Source organism: Salvelinus alpinus, chromosome 7 (genome assembly GCF_045679555.1).
Source record: "Salvelinus alpinus chromosome 7, SLU_Salpinus.1, whole genome shotgun sequence".
Taxonomy (NCBI): Eukaryota; Metazoa; Chordata; class Actinopteri; order Salmoniformes; family Salmonidae; genus Salvelinus; species Salvelinus alpinus.
Genome location: NC_092092.1, coordinates 21,345,045 through 21,365,951, shown reverse-complemented (window position 1 = coordinate 21,365,951; position 20,907 = coordinate 21,345,045). Strand labels below are relative to the sequence as shown.

General features: G+C 41.5%; 1 protein-coding gene and 1 long non-coding RNA gene across 3 annotated transcripts in view; one reads left to right on the top strand and one right to left on the bottom strand.

Annotated features, from left to right (window-relative positions):
* Positions 1-15,539: 15,539 nt before the first annotated feature.
* six2a (SIX homeobox 2a) lies at positions 15,540-19,342 on the bottom strand. Of its 2 annotated transcripts, none has more exons than XM_071409391.1 (2): positions 18,255-19,342; positions 15,540-16,794 (listed from the first exon to the last, which is right to left on the bottom strand). In XM_071409391.1, the coding sequence occupies exons 1-2, from the start codon at positions 18,818-18,820 to the stop codon at positions 16,491-16,493; spliced, it is 870 nt and encodes a 289-aa protein (XP_071265492.1). In that variant the 5' UTR covers positions 18,821-19,342; the 3' UTR covers positions 15,540-16,490. The 2 variants fall into 2 exon arrangements, with proteins under 2 accessions (XP_071265492.1, XP_071265493.1); XM_071409392.1 differs by having other exon boundaries at positions 18,261-19,341.
* A 643-nt stretch (positions 19,343-19,985) lies between these two features.
* The window catches only part of LOC139580567 (uncharacterized), a 44,187-nt gene continuing 43,265 nt past the window's right edge, over positions 19,986-20,907 (top strand). The window contains exon 1 of the long non-coding RNA XR_011676065.1: positions 19,986-20,230. This is a non-coding gene — a long non-coding RNA (uncharacterized lncRNA). The remainder of the gene's footprint in view (positions 20,231-20,907) is intronic.

Sequence of the window (20,907 nt, the reverse complement as noted above, 5' to 3'; positions counted from 1 at the left end):
TTAGGATGGAATGACAACATCCATAGTCAAGAACCATACACGTTCAGAATGTCAAACTCTGGCTAATGACTGAACCATATAACTATTTTTCTGTCTGTATCTATGTCTGTATCTATGCTGTGTATTGTACCATGCACCTTAAGAGACCACAATGGAAATACGTAATTTATTTTATTGTGTTGTCCCTGTCAAGTTTTGAAAATGTATGTACTGTGTGTGTGTATGTATTTTTTAAACTGTCAAATAAAATCAATCAGTCACAAACATAGCCAACCATACAATTACCGTGGACACACACACAACAAAATGTCTCTCTATTATGAAGGGCCCACAACTGTCACAGAGGGCACTGAAACAGTAATCTCAACCCCAGACATAATCTGGTGCACCTGGGCTATGAGCCGAAAGGATGCCATGTCATTCCTACAAGGGCTTCATCACAATCCCCCCTCTTTTCAAAGGTTTCTGTATTCATCAGTCAGTTTACTGGATCCAATGAGCACACATTTCATAAATACAGTGTGAGAAATGTCTGAGGGAGGGCAAAGGGAAATCTGTGCTCTGAAATTGATATCATAAGCACAGTACAAATATACTCATTGGTTTTTTCTAGGGGTGACTGGTGCTGGGGATAACAGTTGTGAAAGCAAAAAAAGTTGCCCATTGACATTCTAAACCAAAGAGAGGGGACCTTCCAGTTAATCCATTTGACAGTTTCTTTCTAGATGACCTCAAATGTCACGCTCATGCAATCTCGTCCTCTGACATCTCCCAGTGAGGTCCACAGTGTTGATAGACAATTCTGTTAGAATAGACTATCATTCTGTGAGAAGGGTTTTGTAATATTTGTTCACGTAACAGTGCAGAGCCATTGGACATCCTCTGAAGTAGTCCAGTATTTGGTCAGACCTACTTATTGTTTAATGGTGCCATCTACTGGACATGCCAGAGTTCCAGGTTACTTTTTTACAGATGGTTATAGTGATTGTCTTACAATACTCAAATAAAAGTAATTTCCTCATTGCCCTTCTCTCCAGACAGACCATTTGAAATCTATAGTTTGTATTATGTCATCAAAAAAGGGAAAGGGGGATACCTAGTCAGTTGTACAACTGAAAGCCTTCAACTGAAATGTGTCTTTCGCATTTAACCCAACCCCTCTGAATCAGAGAGGTGCGGGCGGCTGCCATAATCAACAACCACGTCTTCGGCGTCCGAGGAACAGTGGGTTAACTGCCTTGCTCATGGGCAGAACGACAGATTTTTACCTTGTCAGCTCGGGGATTCGATCCAGCAGCCTTTCATCAAGCATGATAGGAAGGAACCACTAATGACACATGAGCCTAAATTCATTAACCATCAGTGTGGCAATAATATGATTAAGTGTAAACACTAACCTTCACCTGATACTTGCTAGTGTTATCTTCCTTTTCCTCATCCACATCGTCATTGTCTCCTGTTCAAATTTATTTATTTATTTATTTTTTATTTTACCGTTATTTTACCAGGTAAGTTGACTGAGAACACATTCTCATTTGCAGCAACGACCTGGGGAATAGTTACAGGGGAGAGGAGGGGGATGAATGAGCCAATTATAAATAAAGGTTACATCAAATAAAATACAGTATATAGGCCTGTGACTGTACCTAATTCATTTTGATCAGGTCAACCTTGGACATGATAACCATAGGACAGAGTTTAAGCAATAGGGGGTGTAAAAAATGTGCAATTTGACAGGACTTTTATGTTTGAAAGTACTGTACTACTGTATTATAACACAAGGTCTGAATATACATTATAATGGAGAAAAGATAAGCAAGCATTCTGTTCCCATTCCATTTGATAATTATAGTTATGGTTAAAGGTGATCCTACATTTATGTACTCTACTGTATCCTGAATTAAATCAGAACAAGCAGCTAAATTGTTCATGAAAAACCTTCATAGGCCTATATCATTTTATCAACTCAACAATCCCACCCTCATTTTGAACCCTCCACCTTCCAAATTTGACCTTGAGCCATTCTGTACAGGCACACAAAAGGCAACGTTCCATGTGTCAACTGAACTATGCATTACCAGTGCAATGGCTTAAGGTCACTGACAAATACTCTGACTATCCCTCTCTCTTTCTTTTTCCATCCTCAGTTCTGTGGAGGAAAATTATACCCATGGCATGTTTTCAGCATCTCTCAGTCACTACACAATTGTTCACCATTCTTGCGGGTGCCTAGAAGCTATTGAGGCTCAATGGAGAACTAAATCAAGCAGCAACTGAATGCCAACAAAACAAGAAAGACTTCAAACGGCTGCCACTGTAAAATTTGAGAAGACCTCAGCTTGGAAACCAGTCTGGTGTAAGTTATCGGGAGGGAAGGAGGGAGAGAAACAACAGAGCCTGTGAAATTGGGGGAGGGGAAGGATAGTGAGAGGGAAATAAAACAGAGGGAGGGAGAGAAAAAGAGAGAAAACTGGTTTGCCAGCAGCTACTGTGCAGAGCAGCTGATCCATGAGTACTAGAGTGTGAATGAGATGTTCAGTTGTTCATTCAGAAAAGCATGTGTGTATGACACTAGAACCCTTTTCACACTATTACGTGACCCAAACTGTACTGTGCTGCCAGCCACCAATTTGTCTCTGTTCCCTTTCAGTCAGTCAACTTCAGTACATACTACGGGGAGTACGTACTGGGCGTGGGGTATGTGGTGGCTGCCTGGGCGTGGGGTATGTGGTGGCTGCTTGGGCGTGGGGTATGTGGTGTCAGTCTGGGCGTGGGGTATGCTGTGTCTGCCTGGGCGTGGGGTATGTGGTGGCTGCCTGGGCATGTGGTATGTGGTGGCTGCCTGGTATGTGGTGGCTGCCTGGGCGTGGGGTATGCTGTGTCTGCCTGGGCGTGAGGTATGCTTTGTCTGCCTGGGGGTGGGGTATGCTGTGGTTGCCTGGGCGTGGGGTATGCTGTGGCTGCCTGGGTGTGAGGTATGTGATGGCTGCCTGGGCATGGGGTATGTGGTGTCTCCTGGGCGTGGGGTATGTGGTGTCTCCTGGGCGTGGGGTATGTGGTGTCTCCTGGGCGTGGGGTATGTGGTGTCTACCTGGGTGTGGGGTATGCTTTGTCTGCCTGGGCTTGGGGTATGTGGTGTCTGCCTGGGTGTGGGGTATGTGGTGGCTGCCTGGGCGTGGGTTTGTGGTATCTCCTGGCTAAAGCCTCCTGGCTAACATCGGCTAACATGCTTAACTTCCGGAGAGTGAAACTTACTAGCTTTTCTCCGGCGTTATGGCAACCCCATTCCTATTTTCAGTTTCTGGAGTTGGAGGGAGTGAAGGAAACGAGGTTTGTGTGCACCTCCGATGAAGAATCAGCCCCCCGAGCACTTGGCTGGGGTAACTCCCTGAGCAAGGGGGCTTGGCACGGGTCTGAGTGACCAGTGCACCCCTCCGCAAAAACATTACTGTGACAACAGTGGGTACTACATCAGCCATTGCCAGAGCCCCCTGTGCCCATAAAGGGGCCGGGCTTCATGCACGCTATACAGTCTCACAACGTATGTTGGAAGCAGGGGGCAAGCAATGTTACACACATCCATGCTACTGTCCCATATTCAGTCTCTAGGCGTCATAACAAACCAGAAAAAGAGCTATCTGCCTACATCTCAGCGCATTCTGTCTCTAGGTCTCAAGCTATGCTCGCTCACGTATCGCGTGTTTCTATCCCCACTGAGGGTGCCCGGGTTCCAGTTCTGCTTAGACAAATTTCAGCTTGGTCACAGAGTGTTTTAGCCTGTGCCTATGCCTACTGGGGATGATGGCTTCTGTGATGGAAGCCATTCCTGTGGTGCTATTGTTGATACGGCCCTTCCAGTGCTGTGTGCTAGCCACTCACCTGGATGCATCTCACAGCCTAATAAGTCGGTCGCTTCAGGTGTCCCTGTCAGATCTACGGGCCATGGCACAGTGGTGAGACCCTCTGCTATTGTCAGGGGTCTCCCATGTGCTGAGTTGTATCCTGCAAGGTGATCACGACAGACGCATCCCCCCAAGGGGACTATTCAGGGGGTTTGGACACCGGAGCGGAGCGCACTGCATGTCAATTACCCAAAGTATCTGGCACTCAGACATGCTTGTGCTGGTCAGAACCGACAATATGTCAGTGGTGGTGTGCATCAACAGATGGGGAGAGACTGTATCTCACCCTCGTAACCTTGGCTTGCTCTCTATTGCTGGGGAGCAGTGCGCACATGCTTTCACTTTGGGAGACACATATCCCCGGTTGCCTTAACTTGGGTGCAGATATTTTATCCAGGTAGAACCCTCTCTTGCAGGAGTGGAAGCTCTCCCAGGTATGGGACATTTTCGGCAGGGCGCATCGCGAGGAAGCCTTGGTTTGCTGAGATCATTCGCCTTTTAGGAGAGGATCCGTGGAAACTTCCGTTGGGCAGGGACCTGTTGTCCCAGGCGCATGGGCAGGTTTGGCAAGCGAGGCCGGAGATATGGTTCCTATGGGCCTTGTCACTAACAAGGTCAATCTGAAGGCTAAAGGTTTACCTCTGAATGTTATTGCTACCATTCAATCTGCAAGGGCTGTATGCGTATAAGTGGCAAGCGTTTGAGCTCTGGTGAAACATAAAGGACTTGTTCCTTTCAGTGCTCTGTGAGGGACATCTTTATGTTCCTACAGAAGCTTTTCAAGTATTCTCCACTTTAAAAGTGTACATGGCCGCTGTCTCAGCGTGTCATGTGGGAATTGATGGAACCTCACCGGGGGTTCACCCCCTGGTGGTGCGGTTCCTGAAAGGTGTATGTCATCTCAGAAGGTCTCTAAAACTATTGCGCCCACATTGGACTTGCTGCTGGTTTTGGAGGCACTGTGTGCGGACCCCTTTGAGCCTCTGGAGTCAGTAGATCTGAAGATCCTTTCATACAAAACCTCCCTGCTCATTACTTTGACTTTGGCTAAACGTGTTGGGGACCTCCATGCGTTATCCGTACACCCTTCCTCTACTCAGTTCTCCCCTGGCGACTCTAAGGTGATGTTGCATCCAAATGCAGCCTTCGCCCTGAAAGTCATGACTATGTCCTACAGGTCCTTAGCTTTTGAGCTATTTCCCTTTTCGCCTCCTCCTTTTGGTACTGAAAAGCAACAGAGGTTACATGCCCTGTATCAAGTGCAAGCTTTACACATGTACATACGGACCGGGATATCCGGTTATGTGACCAACTTTTTGTCTGTTTTGCTAATCCATCTGGTGGCAGGTCGCTCTCTAAGCAGCGTCACTCCCACTGGATTGTGGATCTCCCTTGCATATAGCAGCAAGGGGCAATGGTTACTTAGCGGTGTACGAGCCCACTCCACCAGGGGTCTGGCAGAGTCTTGGGCGTTGTTTAAAGGGTTGACTATAGGAGATATTTGTGCTGCAGCGAGTCGGGCATCACCACATACTGTTGTGAGGTTTTATCGCTTGGATGTCACTGCTCCCGGTATGACACACAGTATGCTTACGGCTGGGACAGGGGAACGTCACTAGGCAGCACACAGTATGCTTACGGCTGGGACAGGGGAACGTCACTAGGCAGCACACAGTATGCTTACGGCTGGGACAGGGGAACGTCACTAGGCAGCACACAGTATGCTTACGGCTGGGACAGGGGAAAGTCACTAGGCAGCACACAGTATGCTTACGGCTGGGACAGGGGAACGTCACTAGGCAGCACACAGTGTGCTTACGGCTGGGACAGGGGAACGTCACTAGGCAGCACACAGTGTGCTTACGGCTGGGACAGGGGAACGTCACGTATGCGCAACACCCAGACTGTCGCATCTGGAGGGGTCAGGTCTGGGTGGCCTGCCATGGGCCGTTTCATCTAGTATCCATTGGGGTCGGCTTGGGGCATGATTATATTTCTCCAAAGTAGGTTTTACCGAAGTTGACTGACTGAAAGGGAACGTAACATTATGACTATAACTACTCTTCCCTGAAGGACGGAAATGAGGTACAACACCTATTTGGCCCCGCATCCCCCATTCCTGGGCTCGGTGAAGAGCGGTATTAAATTGAAGGAACGAATCCGAGCCTCATGCTTATCACCTTGAGAAGGCGGGGCTTCCAGCAAGGCACAGATTTCATTGGCCTTGTCAGGCGTGATTGTTAATCCTTCAACCTATGTCGCAGGAGTGTGACTCCCCATAGTGTGTTGTACCTCATTTCCCTCCTTCATGGAACAGTAGTTATAGTAATAAAGTTATGTTCAGTAGTGTGAAAAGGGTAAAGGACTGCTTTTAAATGGATTCTAACCACTTCAGAAGCAAGGGAAATGAGTGACCATGTGAGAACAAGAAAAAGGCAATTGTATCTATATATATTTATATTGGACTTTACACGATATAGATTCAGTAATTTATCCTGTAAAGTCTTGTGCATAACAAAACCTCCCTATCAACAGATACTGTATTGCGATGTAAAGTAATGTATTGGAATATGGGTGCTGGTTAAGCTTCTTTCCTCTAGAGGGTGCAAGTGTTCAATGCATCACTGCCAGGATGGCTCCAAGCGACTCACTTTGAATAAAATATGGTATTTTGTCAACATTAGGCTAGAGGGTGCTGTTACTCAACAAACTGTGTGTGTGTGTGTGTGTGTGTGTGTGTGTGTGTGTGTGTGTGTGTGTGTGTGTGTGTGTGTGTGTGTGTGTGTGTGTGTGTGTGTGTGTGTGTGTGTGTGTGTGTGTGTGTGTGTGTGTGTGTGTGTGTGTGTGTGTGTGTGTGTGTGTGTGTGTGTGTGTGTGTGATAATGATAGAAAGAGCAAGTTAGAGTGTGTGCTCATTTAGGATTCCACACTTGTCTGCAGTGTTGAGGTGTAATTGTTATGGTTTCCATTGCAGCAGGAAGACAGACACACATGCATCCTCCTCCTCATCGTCTTAGGTTGACCCTGGTTCACTTACACAGTCACCCTGTTTAGGCTACCACAGTTTCCTCCTTGTTAGAGTAGGGACTAGCTGTATCTAAACCTAGACCATATTATTTACCAATGTTGAAAATGAACTGCATCTCACTAGGTTACCTTATTATTACCTAGCCCTCGTTTATGGAGCCAACTCAGACATTTCATAAATTCACTACAGGCCCTAAGTGACACGTATTCATCCTCAATGATAGTTTATATTTATGTTATTAGCATTACAAAGTTTTCTGTGCAAATGCACAGACCATTCTTTCAGGTGTTAAAGATGGTCATGCTCTCTTTATATCTTTGAAAACTTGCCTTTAAAGCACCTAAAGCCAAGTACACTGTATATCAACATAATACACTTATATATATTTTATTTCCAAAACTGTATTGTCTTGATGCTGCCAACCAACATTGTTTTTGAGTGACAGTGCATTTGATGAGGAACACAGTTGTTCTGGGCATCGGTTTGACTTACTCAGTCTACATAGTAATACCTGTTTGGCTGTTTAGCAGGAAACAAATAAGAGCTAACTGTACACAAAAACTATAATGCTCAGTGATCTGTGATGGAATAGTAGCTATTACACCTGTTTGTCTAGTAGTATCAAGGCTGTAAGGGATGTTGTGATGTCATAATGAGGTGGAAATGGCTTCTATGTTGATTTAGAATTCTATTGTCTATTATGCATAACAATAGGAACACTGTGATGAGTATTAGACATTCTGGTCTATGGTGTCACAGACTACAGTCATACATTCTAGCTGATCTCACACTTTGGCATGTGACTTGTTCTATCACAAGAACATCATCATCCCCACCCTTATGACACTTTTTTTGTGTGACATAGAATAATAATTATATGTTCTATGGAGTGTAAAAATAGAAATCATATGATATACTGAACATTCTGGACTATGCTGTCTTATCACAGACTACTGTGATATTTTCTATTTGATTTCAAATGTGAGTTGTGATATCACAAGAACCTACCATTATTACCCCTCTGTCCAGCCACGACAACCATCTATAGAGAGGCTGTAAAAACCAAACGGCATCTTCAACAGTGTAGTAAGATACTGTGGATGACATTTTGAAAAGCAGCATCTGTTGTTAGACCAGACCATTTCACTGCAGATTTCTCAACCCATCAGTTATTCCAAATAATACTATCAGTTATTCCAAATAATACTATCAGTTATTCCAAATAATACTATCAGTTATTCCAAATAATACTATCAGTTATTCGAGTGTTAAACAAACCCGCATAGATTGAATGTTTTTTGTCACTATAAATGCAATAAGTATAATCAGAGTAACTAGCACCCTTCCTTACATTATCAAAAGGGCCCCTATTACAGAGACTGATTAGACCACAAAGACTGGAACGGTACACCTATTACTGACACACTCAACGTTAAACCTAAACTAAAAATGTTTATAAAATGTTAATTCAAATGTTTTGGGTCTGACAGTAATTTCAGGATAGTCCTAACATAGGCCTATGAAGAATAATTGGACCTAGCTGCTGAGTGGAGATGTAAAACATGTTTATGCTGCCAGTTGATATATGACATCAAAACATCAGCTAAATCAGTTTCAAATATTTTTACTTTCCAATGTAGAAAATACTGTGTGGTATACTAAAGGTCTGTGAAAGATTTAACCTGCCCATTGTGTTCCAAAGAATGGTGTAGTTATTCTCTGGAGTGGAATGATTTTATGGTAGGGTGTCATATGACACCTCTGGAAAAACTATTGCTGCTGAACTTCATGGAATCAACATGGGCAGCGACATCTGAATTTCTAAATTTACAATTTACGTGAGATGGAGTAGTTTTTCATACAACCAGTTTTTCATACAGCCAGTTCAACTTCCACTCCACTCGTGACAAGGTTCCCATTGTGTTGCAATAAGACTCAGGAGGAGTAGGCCTGAACAGTGACCTTTTACTCAAGCAAAGGTCAGTGTCTGTGATAGGCAACAGAGGTGTACTGTAACTGTATGCGTCCGGTACGGTGGAGTTCAGTGCATTAATGCTTAGCCTCTGGTTATAGACTACTCCCCTGCCCATTTGGGCGCTCTTTGTTGACCGTAACACAACACCGTCCGTTTCCCCCCCACCGGATTAATTTGTTTTATGGGATGCACCTGATACGCTCAAACTGCATTATAAGCCAAGAAATGTTGTAATCAATGTGTCCATCAATACACATCCCACTGTACCTCACTCCATGGAACAGTTCTCAACTCTGCACAAAACATTCCATCACACCTATGTAACGGATAGTTATTCATGAATGTTGATGACTAGTAGGCTACGACAATTTAAAAAATGTATGTTTAATTAATATTATAAACCTGGTAGTTTGGGTCCTGGATGCTGACTGACTGAAAGCCTTGGTGTACCAGACAATATACCACAGGTATGAAGCACATTACTATTACATTACATTACTTCTAATTATGTTGGTAACCAGTTTATAATAGCAATAAGGCACCTCGGGGGTTTGTGGTATATGGCCAATATACAGCTAAGGGCTGTATCCAGGCACTCCGCTTCACATTGTGCCTATGAACAGCCCTTAGCCGTGGTATATTGGCAATATAACACAACCCCTCAGTCCTTATTGCTTAAATATATAATGACAGCAAGAACAACAATGGATTATTAAAACTAATATTACTACTATCACTACTACGACTACTATCACTACCAAGAATACTATCACTACTACGACTACTACTACAACTACTATTACTATCACTACTACTACTATCACAACTACTACTACTACTACTACTACTATCACTACTACTACTATCACTACTATCACTACTAATACTACTATCACTACTACTACTACTACTACTCTTATTATTACTATCACTACTACTACTATCACTACTAATACTACTATCACTACTACTACTACTCTTATTATTACTATCACTACTATCACTACTACGACTACTATCACTACTACAACTACTACTACTACTATTACTATTACTCCTATCACTACTACTACTCCTATTATTACTATCACTACTATCACTACTACGACTACTATCACTACTACAACTACTACTACTACTACTATTACTATTACTCCTATCACTACTACTACTACTACTAGTCTTATTATTACTATCACTACTACTACTATCACTACTAATACTACTATCACTACTACTACTACTACTACTCTTATTATTACTATCACTACTATCACTACTACGACTACTATCACCACTACGACTACTACTACTACTACTATCACTACTACTACTATCACTACTAATACTACTATCACTACTACTACTACTACTACTCTTATTATTACTATCACTACTACGACTACTATCACCACTACGACTACTACTACTACTAATATCACTACTACTACTATCACTACTACTACTATCACTACTAATACTACTGCTACTATCACTTCTACTACTACTACTACTACTACTACTACTACTACTACTACTATCACTACTATCACAACTACTACTATTACTATCACTAGTACTACAACTACAATCACTACTACTACTTCTACTATCACTACACCTACTACTATCACTAATACTACTACTACTATAACTACTGTTATCACCCCTACTACTACTTATATTACTACTACCACTACCACTACTATTATCACTACTACTACTACTACTACTACTTCTACTACCACTACTACTACTACTACTACTACTACTAATAATAATAATAATAATAAAAATAATAATAATAATCATTCTAATAATAATAATAATTCTTTGGGCGTCTTTTAGTCAATGTAAAAGGACATATTTATATAGCCTGGAAGTTTTGGTAGATTAGAATATTCTTTACTTGTCTTGAATATAATTGAATGTTCTCCTTTGTCAACAGAAGTCCCATCTATGTGACTTTATAGTCCAATAAATATAGGAACAACGACTGAAAATAAACTAAACAGTTGAAATTCCATCCGTCTTGTGCCTTACGTTATCTAGCTAGTATACTCTGGTAACTGGAGTCTGTCAACATGCATATAAACAAACATTTGTGAATTTAGTATCAGAACACTGTCTCAATTGTACTATAGATATAGGTAGGCCTAGCTATAGGTCATGTAACATCCTCAAATTCCTATATGTCAGAGAACAAAATGAAAGGCAACACCTTCAAATAACTTTTGGTGAAGATTTCAGTGATGATTGTAAAAATCTCTATGTTCTAAATGAGTTTACAGGTAATAGATTGCCTTTGATCCGTTGACTGCCGTGGAGTGTGGCTATATGGGGAGTTTCTCCCATTCTTCTCTGCCGATCCTCTCAAGCTCTGTCAGGGTGAACGAGGAGCGTCGCTGCACAGCTATTTTCAGGTCTCTCCAGAGATGTTCGATCGTGTTCAAGTCCGGGCTCTGGCTGGCCCACTCAAGGACATTCAGAGACTTGTCCTGAAGCAACTCTTGCGTTGTCTTGACTGTGCGCTTAGGGTTGTTGTCCTGAGCGCTCTGGAGCAGATTTTCATCAAGGATCTCTCTGTACTTTGCTCAGTTAATCTTTCCCTTGATCCTGACTAGTCTCCCAGTCCCTGCTGCTGAAAAACATCCCAACAGCATGATGCTGCCACCACCATTCTTCACTGTAGGGATGGTACCAGGTTTCCTCCAGAGGTGATGCTTGGCATTCAGGCCAAAGAGTTCAATCTTGGTTTCATTAGATCAGAGAATCTTGTTTCTCATGGTCTGAGAGTTCTTTAGGTGCCTTTTGGCAACTCCAATCGGGCTGTCATGTGCCTTTTACTGAGGAGTGGCTTCCGTCTGGCCACTCTACCATAAAGGCCTGATTGGTGGAGTGCTGCCGAGATGGTTGTCTTTCTGGAAGGTTCTCCCATCTCCACAGAGAAACTCTGGAGCTCTGTCAGAGTGACCATCGGGTTCTTGGTCACCTCCCCAATCAAGGCCCTTCTCCCCAAATTGCTCAGTTTGGCCGTGTCTTGGTGATTCCAAACTTCTTCCATTTAAGAATGATGAAGGAAATTGTGTTCTTGGGGACCTTCAATGCTACAGAAATGTTTGGGTACCCTTCCCTAGACCTGTGCCTCGATACAATCCTGTCTCGGGGCTCTACGGACAATTCCTTCTCACTCATGGCTTGGTTTTTGCTCTGACATGCATGCACTGTCAACTGTGGGACCTTATATAGACAGGTGTGTGCCTTTCCAAATCATGTCCAATCAATTGAATTTACCACAGGTGGACTCCAATCAAGTTGTAGAAACATTTCAAGTATGATCAATGGAAACAGTATGCACCTGAACTCAATTTCGAGTCTCATAGCAAAGGGTCTGAATATTTATCTATATAAGGTATTTCTGTCTTCAAATATGTCTTCAAACCTGTTTTCACTTTGTCATTATGGGATATTGCGTGTAGATTGATGCCGAAAAAAATAAGGGTGTAACATAACAAAATGTTGAAAAAGTCAAGGGGTCTGAATACTTCCCGAATTCACTGTACATGCCTAGAAATCAATACTGTCTATGCTTATTAACCCCTATCCTTTATTCACGTGTAATTAAAAGCTAGCTAAGGGTGAATTATACCAACATTTCAGAAAAGGTTTTAAGTGAACATGTTGCTTGGTTAGGAGACTAGCCCAATCACAATCGATAGCATTTTAGAAAACAACAGCATGTGTTTCCATAAAAATATAGTCCTTAGTCTTTTATTGATATTTTGTTAAAATCTAAATTTTATCAGGAAAACTATATCAGATTAAATTACTAAAAAAAATAAAACCATGAGAAAAATGTCATCCCCAAATCTTGATGAGCACTATGTTGTCTAGAATTACATTTCAATTGACTAAAATCTTGCATTTAAATACATATCACATACATAATTAGTCATATTTGACAATTACAGAACAATGCAAATGTCAATCAATCCTGCATATGAGTAATTTGACAAGTGGGCATGAACAGAAGAATTAGGCCTACAGACTAATCACATATTCCAATCATTTCCATGATAAAGGCCAGGCTAAACCCATAGTTAAAGTATGAGGCCCCACAATAATAAGGTCTAACAGCAGGCTACACCAGTGCCTGTGTGAGCGAGGTTTCCGTTTGCGTAGAAAGACATTCGCCACTGGATCTGGTGTGGCCCGTGACCCGTAAAAAATATTCATCTGTCAACATTCCTTGGTGGAAATAGAATAGTCTCACTTTGTATATACGCCATAATGTTATGCAATATTGGCAAAGGGGTGCATAAAGATAACCTGTGCGTAAATATTGCATTTCGTAAAGCATGCATTGGTGTCGATGAGAGATATGCGCTAAAGTAATGCGTGATTCAACCTTGAACTGAATAGTCATTATATTTATGATTATTGGCATTTTCATTTACTAATTAAGGACTTATTAACTGGCTACTTGGAGTAGGCTCACGTGACCTATAGTGCTTTTTATCTACAGGACAGTCAAAGCCATTGCACAAGTCCCTGTGTATATTATTTTAACAATGAAAAACGGATGGCTAAACTTGTACTATTACAAGTACTGCAAGGCTGTTATCTGCACCAATTTAGTCTTAATTGTTACAGTCAATATAGGCCTAATACCACTAAGAGAAAATTGCTTACCAACCACAGCCACAGAAATTACACCAGCCTGTCTTACGCAGCTTTGTAAAATTCGAGAGAGAGAGAGAGAAACAGTGGAATGTGCAAAAATGCACTATTGTTTATTCTGTTTCCATTACTTTTCGTTGTTGCAGTTTGAGTAATGTTCCCATAAACTGGCTTCCCAGCATTAAATCAACATGTTGCATTGCATTTATAACCAAGGGGTCTGGTTAGCCCAGCTCATGCCGAAAGAGTTTTGTAACATTTTATGCCCAAAAGTTTAACAACCTCTCTGCCACTCTTAAGGCACACATGCTGCACTCACACAAACTAGTTAAAATTCTGATTTCAGCTGTTGGAGAAAGAGAGAGAAAGTCAAGAGCAGAACCTTGCACTTCCCAGTAATTAAAATATTTGTTTTGTGAGAACCAAAGTATTTGGTGTTACGCCTATACCCAAACACAGACGGTATTATGGGGCATGGTTGTTTTGAGTATCCACTGAAATGGTTGCTAATTATAAAATGAGAGGGCTGAATACCAGCGTCAATAACTTCATGGTCCATAAGCCAACAAGGTGTGATGCTCACCACTCAATACAAACGTTTGGTTATAGCCACAATTATACGAATGCTGTGTATGACCTATAAATGCACACTTTAAGCTAGAATCTTGCTTATATCTGAATACGTAGTCCAAGGCCACACAGCAAAATCTTTTTTTTCTTGTAAAGATCATATTCAATACATGGAATTGGGTCCATAGGGCATACATTCAATTCAACTTATAATTGCGTAAGGTATCCATGCCTAGGACTCATGAAAGGGGACTGATTTGAATAAAGAGATGCAACTATCATAACCTATGTAAGGACTAAAACATTTAATATAAAATACCGACAATTCCTGAAAAGAGGAATGAATAGGCCTATGTCGATGTTGTTTTTAGAAATATTCTACAAGACTTTGAAAGTAGAAGAGATTGGATGACGGCAGGTTGTGGGTTGAAGTTGTTCAAACAAAGTGTCCTCTTTCAACACACGTTTCTAGTTTTGTGTTTGTCTCCGTGAACAGCGCAATTTTGTTCTCATCGACAAGAGGAAAGAAAAAGTGTCATCACATGAACATCAACCTCCGTTATGGTCTAAATCATTTGTGTCAGATAGATTTTATTGATAATTGCCAATGCACTCTTCAGTCCTGTTTTTAAAGAATGCCATAGACTGACAGCCGTAGTCAGGTTCATACTTTAATTCTATTCCATAGGCATATGACATAGTACTGTAAAATATCGTAGTGTAAGAAATATTTTCTTTGCACCATATACATAGATGAGTAGGCAGAACTGACCTGACACGCATAATAACAAAAAAGTGTAGACCCTACCCACTGGGCACACACTGGTTGAATCAAAATTGTTTCCACGTCATTTCAATGAAATTACGTTGAACCAACGTGGAACAGACGTTGAATTGAGGTCTGTGCCCAGTGGGTATCTACACCATACTGCAGTCCATGCATGTAGTTAACACACACAATGGACAATGTCCCATTTCAGCAAGTTGCAAAATTGCTGCACTTGTTTTGCATTTAAGATAGATTTCAATAGTTTTCATTATCTTTAGCCTATATTGGAAGGGGGGGGGGGGTAATATGTCACGAAATCACAGCACAGCAGTAGGCCTAGAATATAGGCAAACCTCTCTGTAAAAGTGTAATACGCATAGGCACTGGGATTTTGGGCCTATACGCGCCATACACCTTCATCATATATCTTCAAACACGAAAATAACAAGACAAGGAAAGCGCAGTAAACATATAGGCTATAAGAAAATATATATTTTACGTTTTCAAAGACTTTGTAGGCTACTTTGAAATGTTGTCTGGTCACATTACATTTCGAGAAATAATATAGACCCAGGTCTAGGCCTACAGTAAGAAAAAAAAAAGAAAACACAGGTCTCATATCGGGCTGCCTTTGCATCCGGTTTAATGGCTACCTTAGCCCACTTGATAGCCCAATGTTGCAACACGATACTATCGAAATCAGACTCATAACGCGGAGACGTAACACAGATGTATTTTCAGGTTAGACATTCTGTCGCCTTTTCAAAATAATGAATCAACGAAAATCATGCTCCTCCTAGGCTACTTTACGCACTGGCTTACATTATGGTCAACAATATATTTTAAAATGTGGGTGTGGTTCTAAAGCATTTTGCAAAAAATCACAAGTGGTGTTTTCCATCGTATGAAATATATCTCAATGGTCAACTATGATGTGCAAAAACAAACTCCACACAAAAAATGAATTGCCATTTTTCAAATAAAAAGCTGAAATAATATAAATCAAACAAGTTCTCCTTTCAAATGAATGCATTTCTTGTTTTATTGTAAAGGGTATATGAAACTATAGTGAGATCGATTTGTTTATGTTTTATTATTAATCGCAGAGTTCACATGCAGTCGCTTTCCAAATGAAAATACAAATAATAAGATATTATAATCTTTAATCGTTCACATACGGCTCTCATGATAGTAAAACACTTAAGCGATGATACCCCAAAACAAAATCTAACTGAATATGGCTCTCTTGGAAAACCTATGTGTAAACAAAAGGTCATGGGGTACCTGACTTTGAGTTTACGCATCTGTTGATATCTATGCCCTAAAATAATAACGATAATAGTAACAAGAATTAAGACATTTTATTGTTATTGTTTTCAACAATATAACATGTTATCACATTCCGGTAAAATACCTTTCAGCTAAACGCCTACCATCTCACCTCTCACCGTGTGAGCCACATTTTCCTGACTGTCCTTTCGCCTTTGCTCCTCGCATCAGGTGCCTGAAGCTTTTCTCAAACATCCACGTAACTCAGAAAGTCCCTTTCCAACCAGGGTCTCGTGTTTAAGAGCCGAGGTCGACCAGGTTGGACGACATAGGGTTCAGTATAGTATCGTGCAAAGAGTGATGATGGTGCACAGAGTCATGGCTGGACACTGGCATGGCGCTAGGCCCGGGTGGAGGCGCTAGGCCGTGCATCTGCAGCCCCGAGTTTGAAGCGATGAGCATAGCCGGAGTCGACGAGGTGTTATCCGGAGTCCCTGAAGGCGTTTTGTCGTCATCTGAGCTCCCCAAAAGTGTTTTATTTCCATTCATGGAAGAAGTCAATGGGTTGTGGCTGTTGGTGTTGGAGTTTTCGTTGTTTTCCCTGTGGAAAGGAAAGATGATAATATGGTAAGTAATAATGAACCCCATATTAGCCCATATTGTCAGGTAGCCTATACAAACATGCATTCGCTTGCAAACAACACAAATACTTATCATAATTATACCGAGTTATGTTTGGATGAACAATTTAGTACAGATTTTAATATACAAGTTTTAGGCCTATAGACTAAAAGGAACTGGTAAATGAGCAGTGTGGGATATGTCGTCACCGTCATTGGTCTCTCCAGTATTTTTAATAAGAAGTTCTCATATAGCTAGGCTATGCAAGTTAAACAGCAATGTGTGAAATTCAAGTCAAGTGTCAAGTCCTATTTGAAACTAGTAACAATGTTAGATTTTCTTGCATCATCTAGTTCCATTGTGCAGATCTTGTTTGCCCGCATAATAAAAACGGGAGAATCTATGTTCAGGAAATACATACAGGGTTATTTATACCTATGCATTTGGTGGAGTGTGCATGCAACTTATTTTTGAATTGACACAGACGCAAACGACACACCCCTAAACAGAAATGCAATGTGTGAGCTTTATATTAGTACCTTTACTGTTGCTATATCATTTATATCATTCAATTATTATTAGAAATCTGCAGTGGATTTAGCCCTTTCTAAACACATTTTATCAATCACCACCCTACCCTTAATGAGGACGAATAGACGAATTTGTCACTACTGTATTTCACCAAGTCAATGTTAGAAAAAAAATATGTTAAGCCATTTGAACTATATCTAAACTGGTGTAGGCTATTAGTTTGGGCCTATGGGTATGAAGGCATAATGGAAAACCTTAACTGTGTACACACACAAGCTGGCAGGCGCAAATGACAGGCCTAATTATTGCTAAACGTGTATTAGGCATATATTTACAGTCTGAATCGCAATGACTCATGGTTTTAAAGTGGAAAGACATGATTTACGCAGTGGTTTCAGTTTGAATTAGTCGCCAGCGGGAGAAAGCAGACACCCTCCGAGTGAACACCTGACTAAATACATATTAAAGCTCTTCTGTACAGTATAATTTCGAAAATTAAAATGTAGGCCTACAAACAGCTCATTAAGCAATAGCAAAAAAGCTACCACCCTCAAGCAGAATAAAAACGTCTTGACATTCAAGGAACTTTTTTGAAACTAAATATATGATCTACATTTACATACTTTCAGATGTGATCATGAAGCCAGAGTTAATATTTGGCATCCGTTGATTGTGGATAGTTTAAATGGCAAAATAAAAGCATGATATTAGTTTGCTTTTGCTTATCAATGTTAGAATGATTATCAATGGTAGCTTATAATAAATTATACTATAGTTTACCGTACCCTGATTTGAAATGAGAGGTTAGCATGTATAAATCAGTATTTCCTAACAAATAATCCAAGTTAAAGTCAGGGCCCAGACTTTTACGCACACAAGCAATAAGACAAGGAGTAAACATTCACTTACTCGTACCTTTCCTTAGCTTCTGCCGCGCGGTCTCTTTGCCGTCTGTTTTTGAACCAGTTACTGACTTGCGTGGTTGTCAACCCGGTGCCTTCGGCGAGCTCCCTCTTCTCTCGCGGGGAAGGGTAGGGGTTATGTGTGTACCATTCTCTGAGTACGCTCCGGCTCTTCTCTTTGAAACAGTAACTTGTCTCCTCGCCGTCCCAGATAGACCGAGGCAGGGGGAACTTTCTGCGGACGCGGTATTTTCCCACAGCCCCGAGAGGGCGGCCTCGGAGCTTCTCCGCCTCGACGTAGTGCGCTTTGAGCCACAGCTGCTGCAGCTTCGGGTGATTGTGAGGGGAAAATTGGTGGCTCTCAAGGATCTTATAAAGCTCTCTGAAATTTCCTCTGTGGAATGCGACCACAGCTTTAGCTTTGAGAACACTTTCATTTTTGTGGAGGTGCTCACACGCGGGTAAAGACCACAAAAAGCGCCCGAGCCGTTCAATGTTTCCACCCTGTTGGAGGACCTCGCAGACGCAAGCGACTTGCTCTTGCGTAAAGCCAAAAGTTGGAAGCATAGACATGGTTGCAAGTTAATAAACAGGTATGTTTTTCTCTACTTACACGTCCCCTTTTATGGCTAAGACATTAAAGCAAGTAACCGACACTGTAAGTCCACAAACGACCATGAAAGTCTCCAAAAGTAGGCTGTATCAAAAATGACGAGGATAAAATCCAATCGAAAAGAAAAAATGAAAGTCCCGTTTATGAATAGCAGTACAAAATGCACAGCATTCCCCTCAAGGTACACCGAGAGAAAGTGTTTACTCCTTCCACAGTCGTTGTCCACCTTTTCTATGTCGTTTCAACATTACCTACTCCCGAAGACCAGGCTCGCTCGCTTGTTTTAATAATATTATTCTAAACTGGCAAGAAAAGCGATTATGTGAACTGTGATTGGTTGGTTATCTGACCCGGGGATGGTGAGGATAAGACAATAGTTTTAGTCAAATTATTTGCCATGGTTACGCTGTCATTCAATGTAACCCGATATGGTTTGAGGTGGCTCCCTGGCCTCACTGACTGATTGTTCCCTTCTATTCAAGCCCTCCAACCAATAGAAATATTGCCCAGATTTTTTCCTGTAAATGGGATTTTTTTCTCTCTCATGTTTGATAGACACTCGAGGCAGCCAAAGAGCGCGAGGCTGTGTAGCAGTGATCCCTCTTCCTGGGGAGGATGGCGCCAGAGCGTGCGACAGATCATGCTAACCAATGTTCATGTCCATAACCAGGAACCACATGTGTATGCACAGTTTCCACAATAACTGCTTATTCATTATATGTCATCTAACGCTTATTACATTGTAATAAGGAATTGTACGTAGGCCTAATTCACCTGGAACATCGTGGTATAGAAATTATATTTAAACTATAGGCTAGACGTGAATAAACATTGCTGGGGGACAATACAGATAGTTTCACCACATATTTTGCATTATTTGCCATGTTTTGACACAGTGACAAAAATCTATAGATACAGTATATCTCCAAGTATGAATAACTTGGGCAAACTTGGGCCACTGTTGATACGTGTTCCAGGAATGGGAGACAGTTGAATTAAATAGATTTCTGCTAAAATAAAATCATAGAAAAGTGCCCAGTTTTGAAGACAGTTCCCTCACCTTCAAATCCTAGTTTAACTCCTGTTAGATCATGTGCGCATTGATAACCTCTGGTGTAATTAACCATGCATTGTAGAGTATTTAATGCACATGCGGGTATGACAAATTAACAAGGCAGGCAGGCAGGCATCCTGTGGGCACACATCCCCAGGAACTGTACAATGTGGAATACTGTAACATTAGAGCAAACGCACAAGGTGCCTGAATAACAAAACAAAGGTTGAGAGAGGTGTATTCTGCTATGAGAGCGCGGAGAGCTCGCTCTCTACGGCTTTCTGAGGGGAACGAAAGCTCCTACTTGATGCTGCCGGTAAGACAAATTAAGCTCTTGTTTGGAGATGACAGGATATAAGACATATAATAGATGTTAATAATTAAATATACCCATGTCTTTTTAAACTACCAATAATAATAATTGTTCTGAGTGAGAGTGCCATAGCTACCTGTTGTGAAGATGTAATTTTGTATTGACCGATGGAGTGAAGAATTGACCAGTTGATAGATTTATATTGCATCACAGAGGGACCTCTTCATTAAGTACATTTACACTCACTAGTATCATATCACACGAGGCCAGGTCTCTTTCCATCCACAGATCTTAAACGCATCTCTGGTATCTGCTTTCTGTAAAATATAACGCAAAAACCTGTTTCAGCTTTCATCCGAAAAGCTTTTTGATCTAACTTAATAACACCTCAGACCACAAGAAAGCTTAGCAAAATTACATTTTGTGTGAAATTATAGAATCGCTGACGCTTGTAGTATAAATGGAAAGGGTGGTAATATGGCAAGAGATGAAAACGTGTTCTGCTCTGTGTTGTTTTGCCTTCAATGAAAATGGACCTCGGTTGCCTTCCCTCTTTCAGGCGAGCTCGAGCTGCTCCAACCTGTGGGGCAGTGATCACAGCGTAGCCTTGCGCGGCGCCGGTGCAGCCTGACGGGGCTTCTACACAGGTTTCGAACGAAAGTGTAGCCTACTCGTCTAGT

Excerpts from the sequence above, each read along its gene's own strand:
- six2a (XM_071409391.1), bottom strand. The coding sequence starts at position 18,820 with ATGTCTATGCTTCCAACTTTTGGCTTTACGCAAGAGCAAGTCGCTTGC. Across the intron at positions 16,795-18,254 it reads GAAGCTAAGGAAAGGTACGA|GGAAAACAACGAAAACTCCA; the intron begins GTAAGTGAATGT and ends TCCTTTCCACAG.